General features: G+C 31.1%; 1 protein-coding gene across 2 annotated transcripts; it reads right to left on the reverse strand.

The window, feature by feature from the left end:
• Positions 1–408: 408 nt before the first annotated feature.
• Positions 409–21,629, reverse strand: LOC143076093 (inter-alpha-trypsin inhibitor heavy chain H3-like). Of its 2 annotated transcripts, none has more exons than XM_076251741.1 (12): positions 21,451–21,629; positions 16,927–17,084; positions 14,365–14,475; positions 13,603–13,844; positions 13,054–13,217; positions 12,043–12,328; positions 10,584–11,278; positions 10,047–10,137; positions 3,809–3,901; positions 3,085–3,198; positions 1,836–2,198; positions 409–1,114 (listed from the first exon to the last, which is right to left on the reverse strand). In XM_076251741.1, the coding sequence occupies exons 1-12, from the start codon at positions 21,526–21,528 to the stop codon at positions 873–875; spliced, it is 2,637 nt and encodes an 878-aa protein (XP_076107856.1). In that variant the 5' UTR covers positions 21,529–21,629; the 3' UTR covers positions 409–872. The 2 variants fall into 2 exon arrangements, with proteins under 2 accessions (XP_076107856.1, XP_076107849.1); XM_076251734.1 differs by having other exon boundaries at positions 13,054–13,220; positions 21,451–21,628.
• Positions 21,630–23,115: the final 1,486 nt, after the last annotated feature.

The following is a 23,115-nucleotide window of genomic DNA, read 5'->3' on the forward strand; positions in this document are numbered from 1 at the left end:
GTGGGGTTCGTAATGCTTATTGTTTAGTTTTCTAAGTTGTGTCATGTGTTCTGTTGTTTATCTGTTTGTCTTCTTTCCTTTTTAGCCAGGCGTTGTTTATTTTCGATTTATGAGTTTGACTGTCCCTCTGGTATCTTTCGTCCCTCTTTTGCCTCAACCAAATATTATTTCAACAAATCACAGGTCAAGTTCGATTTGGTGAATCGTCACTTCTACCGTTATGCTCCTTAATATATGTATAAACAAATGTTGAATTTTTCGTTTCCCAACTTTAGTTTGCCGCATATAAATGTTATGAAACTTATATACAATGCTTATTACCACAAAGATCAGATCAAATTTGAATTTCGGTGGCGTCACTTTCACTGTTCTCGAGGTATGCCCCTTTATAAATGGAAAAAAATTAAACAGAGGCCACATATGTGTCTAATAGACACATTCTTTATTTATTTCATATTACAAAAGATAATCAATGATATTTACATAGATGATGTATGATTGATCACTACTCACCATGAACAAATATGGTATTAAATAGTGATTATGAATGAACACATAGTGTCATCCATGTATACTGCAGTTTACCAAGAAAGTGTTGAACTAAATTCGTAAATGAACATGAAAGTTTAAAAAAAAACATTATTGATGATTTCAGATAGTATAGATTACTAGTATTAAAAAACTAACATCAAACAGAAAACTAAAATTGAGCAAAACAAACCACTCCGCCGCCTTTTGTGCTTAACATGAAATTAAAAAAAAATGTTATCTTTACTTATGAAAAGTGATCATGCGCATGTAATTTTAAAGGTATGGATGAATATAATGAAGAGTTTAAAACATGTACATTAATGTAAAATGAGTTCGCATATTTATACAGAAGCTAAATCAGGAACAAAGTACTCTTGTAAATTGTCGTTGAGAAGTCCTTTGGTTTTCTTATGTACATTCCAACACCACAACTTTTCACCACTAATAATGTCTGGCTTCTGATGCAAAATTGCTTTGAAATGAGATCTGTTTAAATTATTAAATTCACTAAAATGTCCATGTTTTCTTCCATGATTGTCAACACTAATCCTTAGCAGGGATATCGTTTTATGTACAAACTGACCTGAAAATGAATAAGGCATATATGTTACAGATAAAACTTAAAACATGAATCAGCTTATACATGCAACACATGGCTGCCTGCCTGTACGAGCAATTTAAATACTCCAAAGAGATTGCATACAGTGATGGAAAATAAGAATAAGACAAGTTTAATATTACTTGATGTAAATGAAGCTTGTTCAGATATTTTAAACATATCATACAGAATATTTATACTAGCATTCTGTACATCACTTATTTTGTTGTAATTATTTGTTCAGGAACTGGTTTGAAATCATTATTTTTCGTTGCAAGTCAAACTTCGGTAAATTGATATCCGGCCGTAATTAACTACTATGTGTAAGTCAAAGCGTTTGATTAAACCTTTTGCCTTTTCATATAAAACAAAATACTCCTAAGGCAGTGTATTGGCAAACAAATTTAATATGTATAATATGCCAACTTTGCTGCTGAATGAAACATACTGGTAGGTACATTTATCTATATAAGAATGTTGCATGATTTCAAAGCAGGAAGTTAAAAACTTGGAGTAGTTTGTTACGGCGCTGTTGTCGTTTGTTTTTGTGTCTAAGTTTTTCAGATAGCCATTATTGTATGCCTTCTAATCATGAATTTAAATATCCTTTTGGTATCAGCAAGTAAACCTCCGTACTTTAGTCTAAAGTTGGTACGTTATTATAATTTAGGGAAATAAAACAAGATATAAGCTGAACAATACGAACCTAATATGCCATCGGCAATGTAGGATATCCCTGTTTCTTTGTCAATGTTGAAATTAAGATAGTCAACACCCTGACTATCCGTGTCATTCATTAATCTACGAATAACGACACTTATATCATTTCCAAAATCTAAAAACAGTTTTTCTTTATGCTGGACAGTTTTGTTTATATGTATTCTAACAAGTTCGGATGCATAAGCAATATTATTCCAAGATATCGGGGAGCCATTAACTATAACTTGGTTTGGCTTTATATGGATTTGAACATAAGGCGTCATTACAAAAATTTCTCCAATAAAAGTTTTATATTTTCCGAATCTATTTCTCCTCCTAGAACCAATAATACCAGCATTGATTGTCATACCTGAAATAAGGTTGATGTTTAAATACAAGATTTGAAGAATTTGAGAGTGTACAACCAGTTGTACTTGCTTATTGAAAATTAAGCTCAATAAATCATTTAAGACAGCAGGTACGACCAGGTTTTTCTTCCCACCTTTGCTAATCTTTGTGATTTATTTGATTGATATGACTTTATTTCATGTACTTTCGAATTAATTATGTTTCATACTTTCATATTTATTATGCTTTTTTTATGTCAATTGCTTTGCACTTTTATGTCAATTGTTTTATGTTTGTTTTTTCTTTTTGCAGTTTATTATTTGTCATTTTAGTTTTCGTATCATATAAGAAAACAACCTTAGGCTGTGGCTTGTATATACATTAGCTTATTTAAGGTATCTATCTGTCATGCTTAAATAACGTTTAGTCAGCTACAACTCTTATCGAAACAATTCAATATTCAAATTTGAACGGAGAAATACATCATTGCACTAGGTTCAGTGGTGGAACCTATTTTTTCCCGAGGTTTCTGTCACTTTAGTTTCTTTTTACCCAATGAGTTGGAAAAATGATGTGTTGTTTTTATGTGACGAAAAAAAGAGGCGAAATAAATCATTGGAACCCGCTACATTTGTATGCACCTGTTCTCAGTCAAGAGACCGTTGTGGAGTATTTCGAGTGTGTTGCATAGATTAGACCGTTTGTTTTTTTCTGTTATACTTGTTTTACACTAGTCATGTTGTGTCCCTTTATTTCTGCTGTTCGGTGTGTGTCAATGTTCCGTGTTGAAGGCCATACTTTGACCTATACTTGTTACTTATTAAACATTGTGACTTGAATCGAGGGTTGTCTCATTTGGACAAATACCATTTCTTCTCATTTCTATATAAATATTTCACCATTTTAACCTGATAAAGGATCTTTCAAAATCTTAATCACATCTCCCTCGACTGCATCCACGTCAAAACATATTGGATACTCGATGCCTTTAATTCTCAGCATGAAATGGGGGTCACCTCCTCCTGTAATATGTGTATTTAAATATATATTGATTTTATCGTTGTTCCAATCAAATACAACAATGACGAACACCTGTTACAGTTTACATGTATGTTGCTTTTTCGCTTATAATGGAGTATGTTTTAATCGCATGCAAATCTACTTCATATACGGTATTGAGCAGCATTTACACTGAATTATGTTTCAGGGTTAATCAAATATCTACACTGTATTTGTCTTCGTTTATTTTATTTAATTTTTTTTTGGACCATTTCTGAAAACTTTGCTATTGAGTAGCATTTACACGGCATTATCTTTCAGAGTTAATCAAATATCTACACCGTATTTGTCTTCGTTCATTTTATTAATTTTTTTTTTTGGACCATTTCTGAAAACTTTGCTAGACTCAATCGCTCAGTCGCGATCATAAAGGGATGCATATTTTATTGTAACAGTTATATTGTTTGTGATAGAATAACAACACAAAACCTTTAATGTAGACCTATTCATAACCTCAAATTAATACAACGAAGATCTCAAATAGATTTATATCTATCAAAATTGTACATTTTTAGTCTGCTAGACCGAAAAGTGAACAGTTAATATATACATGAAAATCCCATGAGAACAAACCTCCTCCTTCGGTACTACTACCGTCAGCTTTGCGTTTAATTCCTTTCGGAACACTTTCTTTTCTTTTCTCTGACTGATGCAAAGCTAGGGCAACTGTGTGGGAAAATTAATAAAAATTGATTAGTATGCACTATAAAATACTTCTTATTAAATCATATCACATTTTCTTTTTCATATACACTGAACGAATCAGTTTGATCTATGACATAATATACTTACAATATTATTAAAACAAAAAGACGAGGCCATATTGTTTACCATCGATTGATTCAATTCTGGCAAGACACTTCGCTGCCTTAAACAATCAAAACCGATCGGTGCCGAAATGGGAAAGACTTTTAAACAAAGAAAAGTTAAATTTCACTTTCTCTGGCATACTAGTCTTTTTATCATTCAAGTAATCTTATAATATGATGGATACAAATAAGTTAGAGAAAAGATTGGAGAATGGGGAAAATAACGCACATGAATAGAAATTGAAAATTAAAAAAAGTCTTGCATATTCTGTTTCATCTAAAACAAATAATACAAGAGGGGCGAAAAATACCAGAGGGACAGAAAAACTCATAGATGGAAAATAAACTGACAACGCCATAGCTTACAAAAAGACAAAAGACAATTAATAGTACACCAGACACAACGGAGAAAAGTTTAAGCAACACGAAAAAATTTTATTTTAAAATGGAATAAGATGGACTAAAACGGAATTCAACATGAACAATTTAAGTGATTTATGTGAAAGGAACTGTTAAATTTCTATATGAGTCCAAAAAAGAAAGCCAAAAATCCAAAGAAAAGGAAAAACACGAGTGGTCAAAATGTAAGTGGTCAGAAACGAAATAAAAAGACACTGAAATCAACTCACACGCCGAATGAAAACAAAAACAATGCAAGTCAAAATAAAACCGATAGTAATGTAATTGAAAAGGCGAATATGGACACGTTTAACGTTCCAGCTTATGATTCCCCAATGATCCAACAAAACAGATCACAATTCCAACAGTATGCGGTATCGCAGCATCCGATTCAAAATCCAAATTTTACTCAACTCTCGCCAACACTACCAGCTGCCGGGTTTTACACAAGTACCCCACACAACTTACAACCTATGATGAATCCTAATATAGATGCAAATAATAAACTTGATATGCTTACCCATAAAGTTAACGAAATTTTCAACAAAATGTCGATGATGGATGAACTGTCAAAAAAAAAAAAAAAAAAAAAAAAAAAAATTAACTTCGTTTTATAAAACTGTCCAAACCTTAGTGAAAACCGTCGAAAATGTAACGAAAAGAGTCGATGAGGTCGAAAAGAGCATGAACTTTGTGAACGAAAAAATCGAACATAATAACAACGATGTAAAGAGGTTAAAAGTGCTTTTAATGAAATTCGATCCGAAAAAGATGCCACTAATAACACAATCTTCCGACTACAACAAGATCTAGATGACTTATATGATCGGCACATAGATCTCCAAACAAGATCAATGCGGGAGAACCTGATTTTCACCGGAATACCGCTTCAGGAAAAAGAAGAACAAACGGAACAAACGGAAAAAATCATTGAAAACTTTATGGTCGAACAACTCAAACTAAACAGACCCGCGGAATACGAACGTGCTCATCGTTTTGGGAAGGAATATATTGAGAGAAATAGAGATGGCTCAGTTAAATTTACAACAAAGCCGATTGTCTGTAGATTCAGAAACTTTAAAGAACGCGAGACTGTTCGAAAAGCCGCAAGAGAGTTGAGGGATACTGGATTCGGCATTAGTGAGCAGTTCCCAAAAGAAATTAATGACAGACGAAAAACGCTATGGCCATTCTTTCAAGAAGCACGGAGACAGGGAAAAAAGGCATTCTTTAGGAGGGATCGCCTCTTCGTAGATGGAGTCGAATTTTTTCCACCAGAGAAAACAGATCATCAAAACCCTGGAGCGACAAGACAACAACCGAGACGAAACTACGATGATGAAGGCGCTCGCCCCAAATCAACCCAAAGAAAAAACAACGGGAGACGTTCCAAGAAAGGACATTAGGACAACCCTGGAGGCAAAGAAGATACAGTACGAAGTGACCAGTCAACCGATACATGTGACTTTCACCCTTGTGAATTGAATTTAACTGTAAATAAAACTGACAATAGTATTAACCTGTTATGTTTAAACGTATGTGGTATTAAAAATAGATTACTTTACCCTGAATTTAAATCCCTATTGTGTAATCATGATATTATCTGTCTTACTGAAACCAAACTAGATGATTGCGACGTAATTAATTGTGATGAATTTGTTTTTAGTTTTAAAAATAGACACAAGCTTTCTAACTATAGATCTGGTGGTATTGCATTGGGTTACCGAAAGTATTTAGAAAACTATATTAAACCTATTGAAACTGAATGCAAATTTGTTTATTGGTTTACTATTGATAAGAAAGTCTTAAATTTATCTGAAAACGTTTTTATTGGTATAGTTTACATACCACCAGTAAATACAAATTATACATCTGAAGAAGCTTTTAATGAGATAGAAATTGAACTTCATAGATGTTCTGAAAAATCTGATTATATTATTTTGGTTGGAGACTTTAACAGTCGCACAGCAAATTTGCCTGATTTTTATGACGAAGATGATATAGATGATTTTGTAATTGACAACCTTACTGATCAATCAGACTATACTGATGTATATATGTTAGATGATTTAAATATACCAAGAACAAGAAATAATCCAGACAAAGTTGTAAATTGTTATGGTAGAAAATTTCTTGAATTTTGTAAAAATAACAAAGTATTTATTTTAAACGGTAGAGTTGGCCAAGATGTTATTGGTTGGCCTACCAGTAGAAGTAATAGTGTTATAGATTATATTATTTGTACTTCACACTTTTTAAGATGCGTATCGAATTTTGAAATTCTTGAATTTTCTAAACTTTTTTCTGATGTTCACTCACCTTTGAAACTATCTTTTAATAGAGTGAACCCCACATTTGAACTACTCACTACAGAGTTATCTTATCAAGAAGAAAATAAAATTGGAAAATGGAAATTTGAGCAAGTAAATGATTTCAAAAATAACATAGATGAAGACAAAATAAGAAATGTTATAGATGAATTATCTGTTTATAGTAATAAAGAAAATGTAACAAAATATGAAATAAATACTGCAGTTACAAATATTACTGATATTTTAATAGATTCTGCCAAAGCAACATTTGGTACACAAACTTTTAATAGAAATATGCTGAATTGTAATAAAAAGCATAATAAACAATGGTATAATTTTGATTGTAAAAAGGCAAAGAAGGAACTGAGAAAGGCACAAAGAATGTATAAACATTATGGGTCAAATTTATTTAAAGAAAGATTACGACACTGTGAATATTATTATAAAAGTCTAATGGACGAAAACATCAGGAAGCATAATAGAGAAATAAGTGATAATATGAAAAAATTAAAATCCAAAAATCCCAAGGAATTTTGGAAATTATTTAACAAAGGTAGACAAAGAGAAAAAAGCAATATATCTATTGAAACTTTATTTGATTTTTTCAAAGAATTAAATGAAAACAAATTTGAAGACAAGTTTGTCATTAATAATGATTTGAACTCAAATCTTGTAAATGAGACACTGAATGGTGTAATTACCCATGACGAAATTATTAAAGCTATCAAAAAGGCGAAAAATAACAAATTGCCAGGTGAAGATAAAATAATCAATGAATATGTTGCAAATTCTCTTGACAGTATGATTGATGTATATGTTAATTTGTTTAATCTTATTTTTGATACGGGTATCCTGCCGGAGGCCTGGCTTATTGGAAACATAATACCAGTATTCAAGAACAAAGGATGTAAATTAGACGCCAAAAATTATAGGCCTATTACTTTATTGTCATGCCTTGGTAAGATTTTTACATCTATTCTGAATGATAGATTGGGGGAATTTGTTGATGAACTTAATATCTTGAACGAAAATCAAGCAGGCTTCCGACATGGATACTCTACTAACGATCATATTTTTTCATTGTATGCACTCTTTGAGTTGCTATGTGTTAAACGAAAAAAATTGCATTGTGCATTCGTTGACTTTGAAAAAGCCTTCGACTTTGTTCAAAGAAACTCTCTTTTGTATAAGTTTGTTTTAAATAAGATAACTGGTAAATTTCTTAGAGTTGTAGAAAATTTGTATAAAGATGTGAAATCAAGAGTTGTACATAACAATGAAGCATCTGACATGTTTGTTAGTGATATTGGGGTCCGCCAAGGGGAAAATCTTTCTCCTTTATTATTTTCTTTATACTTAAATGATCTTCATGAATTTTTGGAAAATAGTGATTTAAAAGGTATACATTCAATTACATCTGATATAGAAGATGAACTGGATATTTATTTTAAGATATTTGTCTTATTGTATGCTGACGACTCGATTTTACTCGCTGAGACAAGCACAGATTTACAATTACTTCTAAATAGTTTTTCAGAATATTGTGAAAACTTGAAACTTAAAATTAATATTAACAAGACAAAGGTTATGATATTTTCAAAAGGTAGACCACAGAATAATTTAAAATTTTATATTAATAAAGAAGAGATAGAAATTGTTAAGAACTATAAATACCTTGGTGTTATATTCTCTAGAAATGCATCTTTTTTTGCAACTAGAAAATATCTTAGAGATCAAGCTACTAAAGCTATGTATTGTGTTATTAAGAAGTGTAGATCAAACCATCTATCTATAGAATGCCAGCTTGACATGTTTGACAAAGCTGTTTTACCTATACTTTTATATGGGGCCGAAATCTGGGGATACGAAAATCTTGACATTTTGGAAAGAGTACATTTGAGTTTTTGTAAGCATGTTTTACGGTTAAAAAGATCGACTCCAAATTTTATGGTTTACGGGGAATTGGGAAGATATCCGATTTCTTTATACGTTAAATTACGGATGATAAAATTTTGGTGCAACCTTCTTAATAACACACTTGATAACAAGATTTCGTCAATGTTATATAAGTTGATATATATTAATTATAATAAGTATGGAATTGAAAACAAATGGTTGTTATTTATCAAAAGTATCTTTGATAATTGTGGTATGTCAAACATTTGGCAAAATCAAGATTGTATCTCAAAAAATTGGATTGTATTAAGTATTGAACAAAAGTTAAAAGATCAGTTTAGACAAGAATGGTTTGCAAATGTAAATCAATCATCAAAAGGTTTATGTTATAAGTTATTCAAAACAGAACTTAAATTTGAAAATTATATTACAGTTTTATCGTTAAAAAATGCACTGAAACTATGTAAATTTAGATGTGGCAATCACCGTTTGCCAGTGGAGACGGGGAGGTGGCAAAATGTTCAAAGACAAGAGAGGCTATGTCACCTTTGTGAATCTGCTGACATCGGCGATGAATTCCATTATGTAATGTCTTGTCCTTTTTTCAAAAAAAAACGATATAAATATTTACCACACTATTGTTGTACAAATGTTAATATTCTTAAATTTAAAAATGTATTCACTACAGTCAATATTGTCTTGCTAGAAAAATTGTGTAGATTTATTAACTATATATCAGTGGAAGTCTGTCCTCCTGGTTAAACTACATTTATTTATGTATATTTCACACATGCAAAATATGTTGTATTGTATATATTATCATCTCTGTAACTATGTTATTTAGTTAATGAGAATAAAGATCTATCTATCTATCCGAATTTCAGACAATATATAATTAATCAAAAGTATTACATTCCTTCACAAACGCATATAAATAAAGGCAACAGTAGTATACCGCTGTTCAAAACTCGTAAATCTATGGACAAAAAACAAAATCGGGGTAACAAACCAAAACTGAGCGAAACGCATTAAATATAAGAGGAGAACAACGACACAACATTAAAATGACTGTCACATAATCACAAAATGATAATTCTTATCAGTGGGAATCATTATGGTATAATATATATTTAGTAGGTTTTGTTTTCAAAGTCTTCTTTATCTTGAGGCAATGAGTTCTTTACAAACACAATTAAAATACTGAATTACTAGCTTAAGAATAAAAAAAACTAAATTCTGACGGCTTAGTTGTAAATCAAATAGAATACATGTTAATTAAGACTCGATCTGTTTTCGATGGTTTCTAGCGAAAATCATTGTCCTTATATCAATAATAATACAGAAGTAATTAAATATCAAAATATTTGTATTCTAATAAAATAGGTTTTGACATACGTAAAGCATCTTCATTTTCTTCCAATAAGCCGTGGTGCCGTTTCTCTGGTAATGTTACAACGACAGTCGTCAATGGTGTCACAAACTTATACTGAAAAAAACATAGATGAGCTAGTATATTAAATACGAATTAGTAAAACTTCAAAGCACTTATACTCTTTCAACATATATCTGATAAAATATTTCTTTCACAAATAGATACCTCGATACATATATCCTCTGTTTTGATTCGACCGCTACTGATAAGCCTTGTGTAGATTAATCTTAATGCGGAGATGGCGAATTGATTATATTAAGTTTTAGCTACGATAACTCGATAACTTGTTCGCCGAATTCTGCACGGTGTTGTGCCTCGTTTCTGTTTACGAAATGTTGTAGCATGTTGACAAAACGGTGTTTTTTTTATCGTTTTATCATAAGTATTTACACGTCTAAGAAGTGTATGGACGTATTGAGGTACAGTAACAGTTATCAATAAATAAAGTGAGATGTCATATGTCGACAAGATAGCATTAATAAAAAATTGAAATAGATAACCTTCAAAGACAACTGTTTAACCATATGATTTAACTTCATCTTTTCTGCTGAATTATTTTCACCAATGGCTTTTTCAAAAAGTTGCTTGATTGTAAGATACGCCCATATTCTCTCAGTTATTTTGTCGTTGTCAGATGGTTTGGCCGTATAATGAATTTGATTTTGAAGGTCAATCTCTAGAGCTAATTCTAAAGGTCTGTCTACTCCGAGGCCAGAAATTAAAACATCTATTATATCTCCATCGACACTAAATAACTTTCCAGCGGTTATTATTTCCTGGTCGTTATAAAACGTGCCAAAGTTCAATTTTGTTGCTTTTTCTACTTTATCCGTGTTCTTTTGCAGATATTTGAACGTGACATTTCGTAGCGAAGGTGACGAAACTTCATCAAAGAATTGTTTGATTTGCAAAGAAGCATCATGGCCTTTAAAAATCTTTCTAGCTAACCCATTACTTTTTACAGCAACTTTCTGAACTAATTCATAATCCGCTTCATCTCCAAATGCAAGACTGAAAATAGGTATGCGTTCAGTATTTTTCTCATCAATGTTACTGATAATTTTACTTCTATCTTGTTCTCCTTTAGAGGCTTGACCATCAGTAAGAAACACTAACATTTTCATACGGTTATCATGTTTCGAAATATTGTTTAGAAACTCTAATCCTTTCAGAATTGCAATATTTATATCAGAATCTGTAAAAAATTCAAATCTGCAGTTTAAAGGTAGAAGTAAGATGTCAATAGGGATAATAATGCAATTAAGTGAGTATTGCATTAATACAAACTCGCTTCATGATATCTGATACATATATGTGTATGTAGATTTTCTGAAAATCTGGATAATTAATCTTGTAATTTTGACCTGTCTTCAAAAACCACAATATTAACAAAAACAAAATTGCTAAACAGTTTATATATTGAATATATTGAATTGAATTTTGATTTTAATAATAAGATGGTAGATTGATATTTACTCATTTTTTACGGTAAACAATCGCGAAAAGTGTTATAGTGCTATTAAAAGCAAGATGGGGAAAAAACATTTACAAGGACATAGATATCATCAACACAAATTGAACTTGTTTTTAAACGATAAAATGTGTTTTGATTGTCTTATTAATTTATGGTTCAGACATTCATACAAATATTCGAATGTGGTTCAGATTTTGTCTCATGCTGTCAACGTCCTTCGCTGCTATGACAAAATGTATTGTGTTACTTAAAATATGAATCGTCGAATTTCTCTACACAAGATACGCATTTCGACAATAAACGTATCTTTAATGCATGTACCGGACAAAAAAATGGAAAATCAAAAGATATTTAAGAAATGCAGAGCTTATAAAACCAAAAATGGACAAAAAGGGACACGATGTAAAGCCTATGACGGTCACGGATTCAGAGCATTGCTTGATGGACATACATTCCTCAATTTGAAACAACTAATATTAACTCACATCCATTTGCTTGCATCTCTTTGAGATACTGACGTGCTTTTAGTTTATTTTTATTTCTTGCATTCAAAATCTTTGGCTGCCATAATGTAGCGTTTGTGCTGAATTCCATTATATTGAATCTGTCAAAATTGTCAAAGTCTTGTATAATTGTATCAATGGCGTTACTTTGTTGTCGTATTTCAGTTCCATACATAGATGAACTAACATCTAGGATGAACAGAACGTCCTTTGGAATTGGCTTCAGGCTTTCAGGGGAAAATTGATGCATAAAATATCCATCAGATATCTAGAATTATAAAATAAATAAGTTGTAACACAAAACAAAATGTGGTTTTTTTATATATTGCTTCGAATCTTATCCTTGATGTGTTGATGTTCCAATTAAGCATCTGGGGCTCATTCCATAAAAAAAAATTACAACATAGATTGGTCGTGGTATACGAATATTTCTTCTCGTAAGATTTCCTTAAAAAAAGAAAAAGCGAAAAGTTTAATGATCGACTTGATCCAATAGTTGCCGAATGTATTAGTCAAAGTTGCATTTCTTAAGACCTTTGATAACGAAAGAGAATATTCCTTGGAAATTCTTCAAATATGTGAACTATTGTTTACGATCGTGTTACAGATATTCAAATGTATTTTTATATTATATACAGAATAATATTTAACGTTAGAATTTACAAAATGGCTGTTGTTACCATTTATACCACAGAACTATGATTGGGGTCCGATTTGGTGACTTTTGTATAAGCATCCAAACACAGGATTTTTACTTTCAAATAATTCAAAAAGAAAGAAAAACAAGAGAAAAAAATATCAGAACTTCCAAACATTTGTGTACCACCTATCGTTTGTATAAAAACAAATAATAATAAAAAAAAATTACAGATTATTTTTTTTTTCACCGTAAGCGATTTTGAGTTGATTGAAATTATTAGTTACCATGTTTACCATCTGAATTTAACAAATACAATAACTAGCTCAACCAACTAACAGTAAATTTGCTATTACCATGACTTCACCGGCGTCAAATTTTCTCTGGACATCATATTCGACAACAAACAATCCTGATATTCCCTGGTCAGACATCTGTTTCTGGTCATCGGCGGTCGGGGCAAAATGAATTGTGGCAGACTTCGATGTTGGTCGGTCAATAACAGCTAATGTGTTTAACTCTTCTGCATAAAGTAATGAAAGATTAACATATGATAATGCCTTTTCATGGGGTTCTTATCACCAACACATAGAACTAGTTTTCCATAATGTAAAATTACGTTTTACTCGCATTTGTATAATTTTAAAGAGGCATTTCATTTCTATATCCAGAAAACAGTAAGTGATTAAACATGTTTCTCATTTATTTATCTCTCAATTATCACGAAAATATAAGAAATCCGAACTTTTCATCATACCAAAATGCGAAATCATTTACATGTCCGATAAGTCAAATTCTTAAGTGAAGTATTAAAGAGTTGCTTCGGGTTATTCACGATCTTAGTATTTCCACGTTTTTTCTAATTACAGAAAGCAGAATAATTAAAATTTTGTAAGCGTACAAACCATCTTTATTAGATAGGGTGTTGTTTCGTAGTCGTGGCACTAAAAGTTTGGTAATATTTCTTGATTCAGAAATTACAATATCAACCGTTAAATCCTCCACAATCTGTCCTGGATCGACATATATTTTGTGTTGATATCTACCATTGACTCGCTGTAATAGTTCTTGATAAGTCAGATTGAAAGTCACTCGACTCTTAGCTGGTACGTTTATATCAAAACTAAATCTGCTAGTATATCTGAATCTGTGAATGACGTAGTTATGATTGAAATTAATAAAATGACTGCTTATAAACAAGAGTAAAATCAAGAAAAGAACTCCGAGGAAAATTCAAAACTAAAAGTAAGATAAAAAAAAACCAAAGCTCAAACACATCAAACGAATTGATAACAACTGTCATATTCCGGACTTGGTATTGGATTAAACCTGGTTTTATAGCTAGCCAAACCTCCCACTTTGATGACGGTCGCAGAATATTACAGTAAATTGACAATGATGTGTGAATATAAAGACCAATTGGCCCAACAAATAATTTAAATCGGAAGTAAACTATGTTTTATCTTTCAAGTACATGTGCACTGAACGAAATTTAAAAAGAGTGACATTTGATATTTAATATCTAAATTATCTCTTTCACCATGCATTGCTGTTATTATGTGTAATAACATAGTTTGATTTTAGAAATACAAGAGATACATGTTATTTGTTGATGAAGTTTATAAAAAAATATCCATATTAAATTCCAATTAAATAATTTTACTTACTTTTCTGTCAATTGTTGTGCATTTTGCCAACTCTTTTTTCCACTTTCATATTTTTCTTTCACTCTCCCCTTTTTCTTGAATTCTCCGGGATACACTTGATCATTTATTTCGCTGAATGGACAATAAAGAGTATAACAGATTGATTTAAGTATAATGTACAATTTATTTCATAAAATGATGGTGAAATTCTCTAAGGATTAGCTGGTTCACTGAAAATTTATATTTGGAGTTGGACACTCATTCAAACAGAAAATGATTTGATTTATCAACCAACAATATATGCAGTTTTCTTTTGCGTGGATTGGTTGATTGTTGATTGCTGACCGTCCCGTGGCAAATATTTCATCATTGTTCAAGATGAGAACAAGTTTTACAATGAATACATTAAGAAAGTCCTGCGGGAATATCATCGGAAAATAAGGATTTATTGGGATGGGACCAAAACTAAGCCTTCCAACATACCACCTACGAACCCTTCAAAGATTTGTTGAAATGGTTCTAAACGTGTAGTGACCGTGACTGTTTCTACATAAGGCATCGGTGTAACATCCCAATTCTGATCTGACGTGGCTGTGTATTTATACATCCAGCACAACCAAACAAACGCCCTATTTAGGCAAAGAATTGGATGCCGGTCGAAGAAGACAAAGATCATATAACTATTCCCCAGAAACGTTAGGAGTTATTTTGCAAAGAAGAGTATAGTAAAATATGTATGCATGTATATATAAAAGTGATAATTTCTTGTTATGCTAACATATATATAAAATGAATAAACACAAACAACAACATATATGTACTGTTTAACCGCTCTCCCAGATGAAGAGAGAATTAGGATCCCATTTACATTTTTAACCCAGGCACATTCTGTATATATGTACAAAAAACGAAGATGTGGTATGATTGCCAATGAGACAACTCTCCACATGAGACCAAAATGACACAGAAATTAACAACTAGAGGTCACCATATACGGCCTTCAACAATGAACAAAGCTCATACCTCTCCCAAATCTGGAGCCTATCATTCAGTGGTTGTCGTTGGCTTCTTTGGTTACAAATTTGTTTTTCGTTCATTTTTTGTACATAAATTGGGCCGTAAGTTTTCACGTTTGAATGTTTTACATTTGTCATTTCATGGTCTTTTATAGATGGCAATGTGGTATGGACATTGCTCATTGTTGCAGGTCGATCTGTGACTTATAGTTGTTAATTTATGTGTCATTTGGTCTCTTGTGAAGAGTTGTCTCATTGACAGTCATACCACATCTTTTTTTGTTTATGAAGGTGTGCATGGCCATATCTATAATAATAAGTGCTCATGTACAAACAAATGCAATGAGCAACCTTTACTTTAACGCTTATTAGAACAGAAAGGATATTGATAACAAATTGTCACCTTTCCTTTAAAGATTCTGGTCGTTAATATTAAAAGAAGACTAGTATCTTCCAAGCACACAAAGCAGGATCAAGAAAATATAGGACAAGATATATATTTATGTCACAGAAAAAGTAAGAATAGAATTTAAGTGTGATGTCGTATTAAACGAAATTTACTCTACTGACATAAATATTTAGGAAAGTGATACAGCTCTTATTTGAACATCCGAGATTTATTAGTGCAAATAAGGTAACTGTTGACTACCCTTTTAGACTTTCAGTAGTAAAATGATATTCTTGATATACAATTTAGAACGTATTTATTGGTGTCAGTGTTTATTTAGCTTTATTTTTAATCTAATGTAAATTTTTAAATGGTGTCAGTGTTAATAGTTATCAAAGGTACCAGGATTATAATTTAGTACGCCAGACGCTCGTTTCGTCTTCATAAGACTCATCAGTGACGCTTATATCAAAATATTTATAATGCCAAACTAGTACAAAGTTGAAGAGCATCGAGGATCCAAAATTCCAAAAAGTTGTGCCAAATACGGCTAAGGTAATCTATGCCTTGGATAAGAAAATCCTTAGTTTTTCGAAAAATTAAAAGTTTTGTAAACAGGAAATTTATGAAAATGACCACAACTTTATTTAGCTTTATTTTTTATTTAAGGTAAATTGTTAAGTAAAAAATATAGGGGATAGGAAATTAATAGGCACACTTTAAAATTCATATGCACTGGATTAATGTAAGGGTTGAAATTTGTGGGGTAGATATGTCCAAGACACGCATACAATTATCTTTGTGTTTTGGTCCAAACTTGTCAAAAAACAACCTTAAGACCAACCAAGTCTAAAAATAATACAAATAAAACAAAATGAAATGAAAAGTCCAGTAAGTTATAGTTTAATATGTGGTGTGCGGTATGGGCTTTGCTCATTGTTGAAGGCCGTACGATAACATATAGTTGTTAATGTCTGTGTCATTTGGTCTCTTTTGGGGAGTTGTCTCATTGGCAATCATACCAAATCTTCTTTTTTTATATCATGTGAAAGTACGCACAAAGAGGATTAAGTAAGTTTACTAAGTAAGAATAGATTTGGTAAAAAATCATAAATAAAGAATACAGAAACGAAAACCCGATCCAGGCCCTCATATACATATGTCTACGACAATACATACATTAGGAATTCCGTGATGAAAGCAGAATCTGGTATCACGACATGGAAACTTGACTCTACTGGTGTCTCTACATTACTAACAACTTTGCTGGAAACTAAAGTTGTAGCAAATCGATGTGTTATGTCTGATTTAATATGCATAGACTGTATTGAAGGATTCTGAAACAAAATAAATAAAAATAGTTGAACCAATAAAGTTTAATAAATAGTTGATATAAACTCGGTGATGTTATATATACAGTCCATATATTATTTGCATATTATGATCCTTTAAAGGTTCACATCGGTTGCATTCATAATTTAAATTATCTAAATTATTAATTTAACAAAGACATGCAGCTCACGTTGAACAAAATAGTCTTACGTTGTAAGAATGTGTTGATTTTTATGTTTCATCTCGTAACGTCCCATTTCCATGCTTATATAAGTTATATATTGACGATAGTAAAGACACATTATGTATTGTAAGATTGATTAAGTACTAACTTTTATTTATTTTTGCTTTATCGAAAAGCTATATGTTATTCATTATTATTTCTTTGATTGAAAACATCAAAAGAAATACGACTTGATCCTGTCTGGGTTTTTTCTTTGTATTGCGTCAACTTATATTTTTAAACCTATCAGCAGGCAGAACAAGCATTCTTGATCATACTTTCAATTTGTCTAGCAAACTAATTTTAAATCGATCGTTTTGTTCTAATGATTTGACAAATTAATGATTTAAGACAACTTCCGTTCAGATGGACCCTTAACAAATCAACAAATCATCATTTCAACGGTGTTTGTTTTCTATGTAAGATCATTGAATCCTACCAAAAAGCAGATACAATACCAAGAGGCGATTACTTTAGACCAAAATGGGATTTTCCTAACGAAAGATGTCCTTATTGCGCAGTTCAAATTAGTATTGAATGTCATGATACATTGGACTAGGAGAATATACCTTCCTAAATATAGTATCTATTTACGTATATACAGAAATCAATACATCTTCTTGTGTAGTTTTTCTTTTCTTTGTTGTAACAAATCTGGTAACATTAATTATAAAGTTCACTGAAACTGTTACAATTTGAGATTGATGAATACATGGTCTACATGGTAAAAAATAAATTCAGATTTTTTTGTGCCAATGTATAACCTATGTTAACGCAATTTTTTTTACCCCATTTAGCGTAAAGTTATAGATAAGCAATGCCTATTTTAGCGAAAGGTGAAATTTTCAATGTCCCATTTAGCGACAGATATCATAATTAATAGATTTCTATAGATTAAAAAAAAAACACTTTAAAAAATATATCATTTCAATTATACAACACTAAAAGTCTGAAAGGTTTTAACTCAAATATTACATGTCCGTTCTAGTCTGAAAATATGTTAGAGAACGTAGTACGTAAAGGGCTTGATATACCCCCTGTGCAGTACTGTTCACGAAATTGGAGTAGGAACTGTACCTTTTCTTTATTCTGTCAAGATTGGGGTGCATATTCAATACACTTCTCATTTTGAAAAATGGTGTTGTTTTCAATTTGATGATAGTAAAAAACGTATAACGTAATTTCCATGATTAACCAAACTGTAAATGCAGGCAACTTGACCATTAAGTCAGCATAATTTACTGTTCGTGGACCATTTAAGTTTGTGCTAATATAGAATAACGAAAATACAGTTAAACGGATTAAGCTTGTGCTAAAATGTCCCCATGCAGTATAAAATGGCCTGCGCTCTTTGCAATGGAGCTAAAACTGCGCAGTCTAATTCATGACATGAATTGAATTACTGAATCGATCAATTGATTCAATAGACATTCGCAATCCCCAGTAGTTAAGACGGCAACAAAAAATGAAAGAAAAAAAACCACCTTAATAAGCTGTGGTTCCGAATGATTAAATAAACACAACGGGATGAAATGTGCATCGGTGTGACAGTTCAAAGTTAAACATTCGTACATGGTTATGTCAAGTCTAAATGTCCTACAAATACTAACAAGACTTTCATGTTATGTAAAGAGTAACAATACCATATCTAGTGATTTTAGAAATATGGTAGGCGTAATCTTAAACACAAAGTTAAAGCGCAGTAATGTGTTTTACAACTTTTGCTTTTATTCTTTTGAACCCACTCATTTAATATACTGAAAACCAAATCATTTAGTCACGTGACATGTAACAGTAAGTACAATGTTGTTGAATCTAACTTTCATAGAATACAACAGGTTAACTTCTCTCCTAAATTTGTTTTTTTTTATTCTCAAATCACTTAAGTCTTATATAGTTGAACATTAGACTAAGACAAACTGCATTTAATTTCTCTTCTTTTTTTTTAATTTTATGTCAAAAAAGGATATAAGGGACTTCAGGATTCAAAAATACAAAAATTGCTAAATAGAGTAAAATTTGAAATTCTTATTATTCATGTTGTCTTGCTAAAAAATACATCCAAGACTACATTTTGAAACAAGTAATATGCGCTCATATATCTAAGTACGTCGGTCAATGAACTTATCCAATAATGACCATACAGCCCAAAAATAATCGGAGACCACAAGTACTTAGCTAGACAGATTAAACATTGCTTGTTCTAAAGTAGCAACCTCTTGTAAATTCCATTTTATTATTAGAAACATAATACTGATAATCGGTTATTTTTGTACCGGATGTATGATTATCCACAAAAACTCTTAATATGGTAGATAAAATTTTTGTTTATCAAATATATATACTGTTCAAATATTTTATTGGAAAAGGCACATATTATGGTTTTAAAACTACCTAGTATATCTATTTTATAAAACAACACTCTGAAAAAATACCTTTCTTTTGGTTTCAAAAATAGTGATTTCGTTTGATATGTTTTATCATTTGATTTTGCCATTTCATTAGGAACTTTGAATCTTCCTCGGAGTTAAGTATTTTTGTTATTTTACTTTTTAATGGTACAAAAAAGCAGGAATTACAAAAGGGGGGTTACAAATCAATAACAGTGACATAGGCAACAGAACACAAATTTTATTTTTCATATTGCATTTTTTGGTATAGTATGAGTATGAATAATAGATTTTAGTGGTTCCTTTTACAAACTTAAATTGCAAATTTTGTCCAGTCATTATATTGCAAAATTAAAAGAAAACGTTATCTAATCATTCATTTTGATTGAACTTGTAATTTTCTAATATAGTAGTGGCATATCAAATAACCGTTGGCCTTGTTGGGCTGTTTTTGTATTAAATTGTTTATTTGTTCTTGTCCTACAAATGTATGCAGCAAACCTAATTATAAGTGCTTTTGGGAATCTTGCTATTTTGTCTGAATAACATTGACCCTCTATAATATATCATAACATTCATATTGTAAAGAAAATCAAATGTGCATTTCCTTTCTTAATTTAGTGGATCACGTTTCTTATTATGCTGTTTATAGGGTGTTAGAGAAGGGCATGGTTGTAAATGGTGTGTAGATCCTTTTCTATTATTGGTGCATGTACATATTCTTTTTAATGCCGTGAACGAATTACACTCCTGTCGAAGTTTTGAATCTCTTTGCTGGCATTAAATTCCATTTTCTATTTTTGATAATCTATAGGACTATATTTATACCGATCAGACTTTTAAGATTATAATTTCCCAAGTAAAAGTAAGGGCAAAAGATAAATAGATAAAACCATCCTATTTTCCTCTCTTTTTAATATCCCCGAAATAGACCTCATCCCCGAAATAGACATCTAATCAAACTATAATTGTAAATTGTACAACAGATTTGTCTTATGGTGAAAGGTTTAATTTGTTAAAGCTATTGCATATCATCTTGTAAACGTAAACTAATTTTCACGTATAATGAGTTAATTGACCATTCTCCTTTTTATCTAAATTATCGGTGCATTGTAAACATATTTTCATACTAAATGTATAGAATGCTTAAGAGAAAAAAATTGAGGTTTTACATAACTAAATAGACGCATTCGAATATAAACCGTTCCCCAATAAAAATAAAACCAAATTGCTCTCCAAAGTACAAAAATATGAAGAAATATTTATTTTCATGGATTAGGTAGTCTGATTTACTGTGTAGTAACTAAATTGTAAAAACCGTGGTGTAATTATTTAAATCCGACATATTGTATATACATGTATATATATTGGTGTCGCCAATTTAAAAAAAAGAACAACAATAAAGTCATCAATATAGGTAAGGCTATGAGAAATAGTCATAAAATTATTATTAATAGTCGTCGTGTGAAATATTGTTTTGTAAGGATTAGGGAAAATGAACACATTCAACCTGCCTCATATAGTCCTACTCGTTAACAAGAAATGCGGGATGATGCCTATATACGATAATTTGTTCCCACTGTATAAATGTACAATAATTTGATTTTAATTGACATGAGAGAGTTTCAAAAGAATGAGAATAGCAAAACATGAAGTATTTGTTATTTTGTCAAAATTTTTGCATTTCATTTTTTTTTTTTAACTTAAATAGCCTCATATGGATTTTCAAACATGACTTTTAATGAATTAAGTATTTACCTGAGTTTGTACATAAACAATCTGCATAAACAAGAAGACAAGCATCAAAATACTGTAGTGTAGTTCTTGATACGCCATGTCCTGTCCGCTTGAAGTTCAAATCCAAAATAACTTGTTTATCTGCAATTTACGTTAAACACTACTGAGATCAGTTGAACTAAATATATGAAACTTTGTTAAATGTACGTAGTTTTTAAAGTGTATCAGATCGTTCTGTCCTATTATATTTAAAAGATAATAGGGTGTACATGTATATCAGTTTAGAGTCATACTGGACGCTTAATGTCAAATCTAGAGATATAATACCTGTATCGTATAAACCATGATCATAGTGCTATGCGGATAAATGTATCGGTTTTCAAGACCGCGTCATCCCTATATACAATGGCATGGCTTAAATGGGGATACATTTTGACGAAGTAGAATCCTGACTGTTGTAGAATTTATATATTGAAACTAAGTTTTCCTTTTATTTTCTAAATTAAAAACCCTTTTGATACGCAGAAATGTATCGCCTGCGTAGTTTTACCATTGATATATGGAGCGATACACGTAATGGTTGATATATTTCCATCATTATTATAAAAAGGGAAAAGTTTAAACGTCTTGTACTAAGTTTATTTATAACCAAAAGAAAATCATGAGTCTTTTTTTTTTTGCTGCAATGACAGGCGATGGCAGTGTGTAGATATTCCATAATAATTTTAGTTGAGTTTGACCTATTTCGTTTTCATTATTCCTTCTTTTTTTATATAACAAAAAGAAAACGTTTTCATAACTGTAAGACCCCGTAGTAGTTCGAGGTTCATGAAGGTATAAAGTCGTTGTTGGAAAGACTGTCAATGTGAACAATAGGTTAAACAACATATGGTGTCATATAAAAGATTGATATTTCCATTGTAAATTTTAAATCTGGTAGCTTTTCTGAAGGACGCCTCCGGGTGCGAGAATTTCTCGTTGCATTGAAGACCTGTTGGTGACCTTCTGCTGTTGTCTGCTCTATGGTCGGGTTGTTGTCTCTTTGACACATTCCCCATTTCCATTCTTAATTTTATTTCAACATTACATTTTATTTTAAATATAAGATTCTTTATTTTAGGAAGAAAATACATTGACACCGATGCTGTGGTTTTTGAAACCGACAAAGTTCAGGACCGAACTTTTTCGTCCGTACTCGTATTAATGATTTTACATGTAGGGACAATTAAATGTTGCTTATCAAAAACTAAATTGAATACCAGATCAATTTAAACATATAGTTTATAGGGTGTAGACAAAGATTAAAAATTGAAAGAAATGGACAATCATTATGCTTTGAAAATGCTGAATTGTTGAATCGTTAAATATCGAAAATCAAAATATAGTTTATAATCCCCACTAGTAATCCCTCACCAAATCTAATTTTTATTCAATAGGCTATTTGCCAATTCCCGTAATTGACCCTGTAATTAGAGTTCCCTTTTTGTTGTCTCCCTTTATGAGGGACATTAATTATTATTTACAATGGAGAGCTAGCAGAAAGAGCAAATTAACCTGAGCGTAATGTGAGTAATCTATGAGGTTTTCAATCTTTTAATTACATTAATATGTTGTTTAGCTAAATACGTTTGACATCAGAAATTATTTTTCACGAAAAATTAGTTAAACTGCCGATACATCAATTTC

Source organism: Mytilus galloprovincialis, chromosome 1 (genome assembly GCF_965363235.1).
Source record: "Mytilus galloprovincialis chromosome 1, xbMytGall1.hap1.1, whole genome shotgun sequence".
Lineage (NCBI taxonomy): Eukaryota > Metazoa > Mollusca > Bivalvia > Mytilida > Mytilidae > Mytilus > Mytilus galloprovincialis.

Bases quoted from the DNA above. Each gene is read 5' to 3' on its own strand.
- LOC143076093 (XM_076251734.1), bottom strand. From the start codon at position 21,528: ATGGCGTATCAAGAACTACACTACAGTATTTTGATGCTTGTCTTCTTG. The intron at 13,845-14,364 runs GTAAGTAAAATT...CGTCATTCACAG, and splicing joins GCACAACAATTGACAGAAAA to ATTCAGATATACTAGCAGAT. The intron at 10,138-10,583 runs GTTATCTATTTC...TGTTTTTTTCAG, and splicing joins TTAAACAGTTGTCTTTGAAG to TATAAGTTTGTGACACCATT.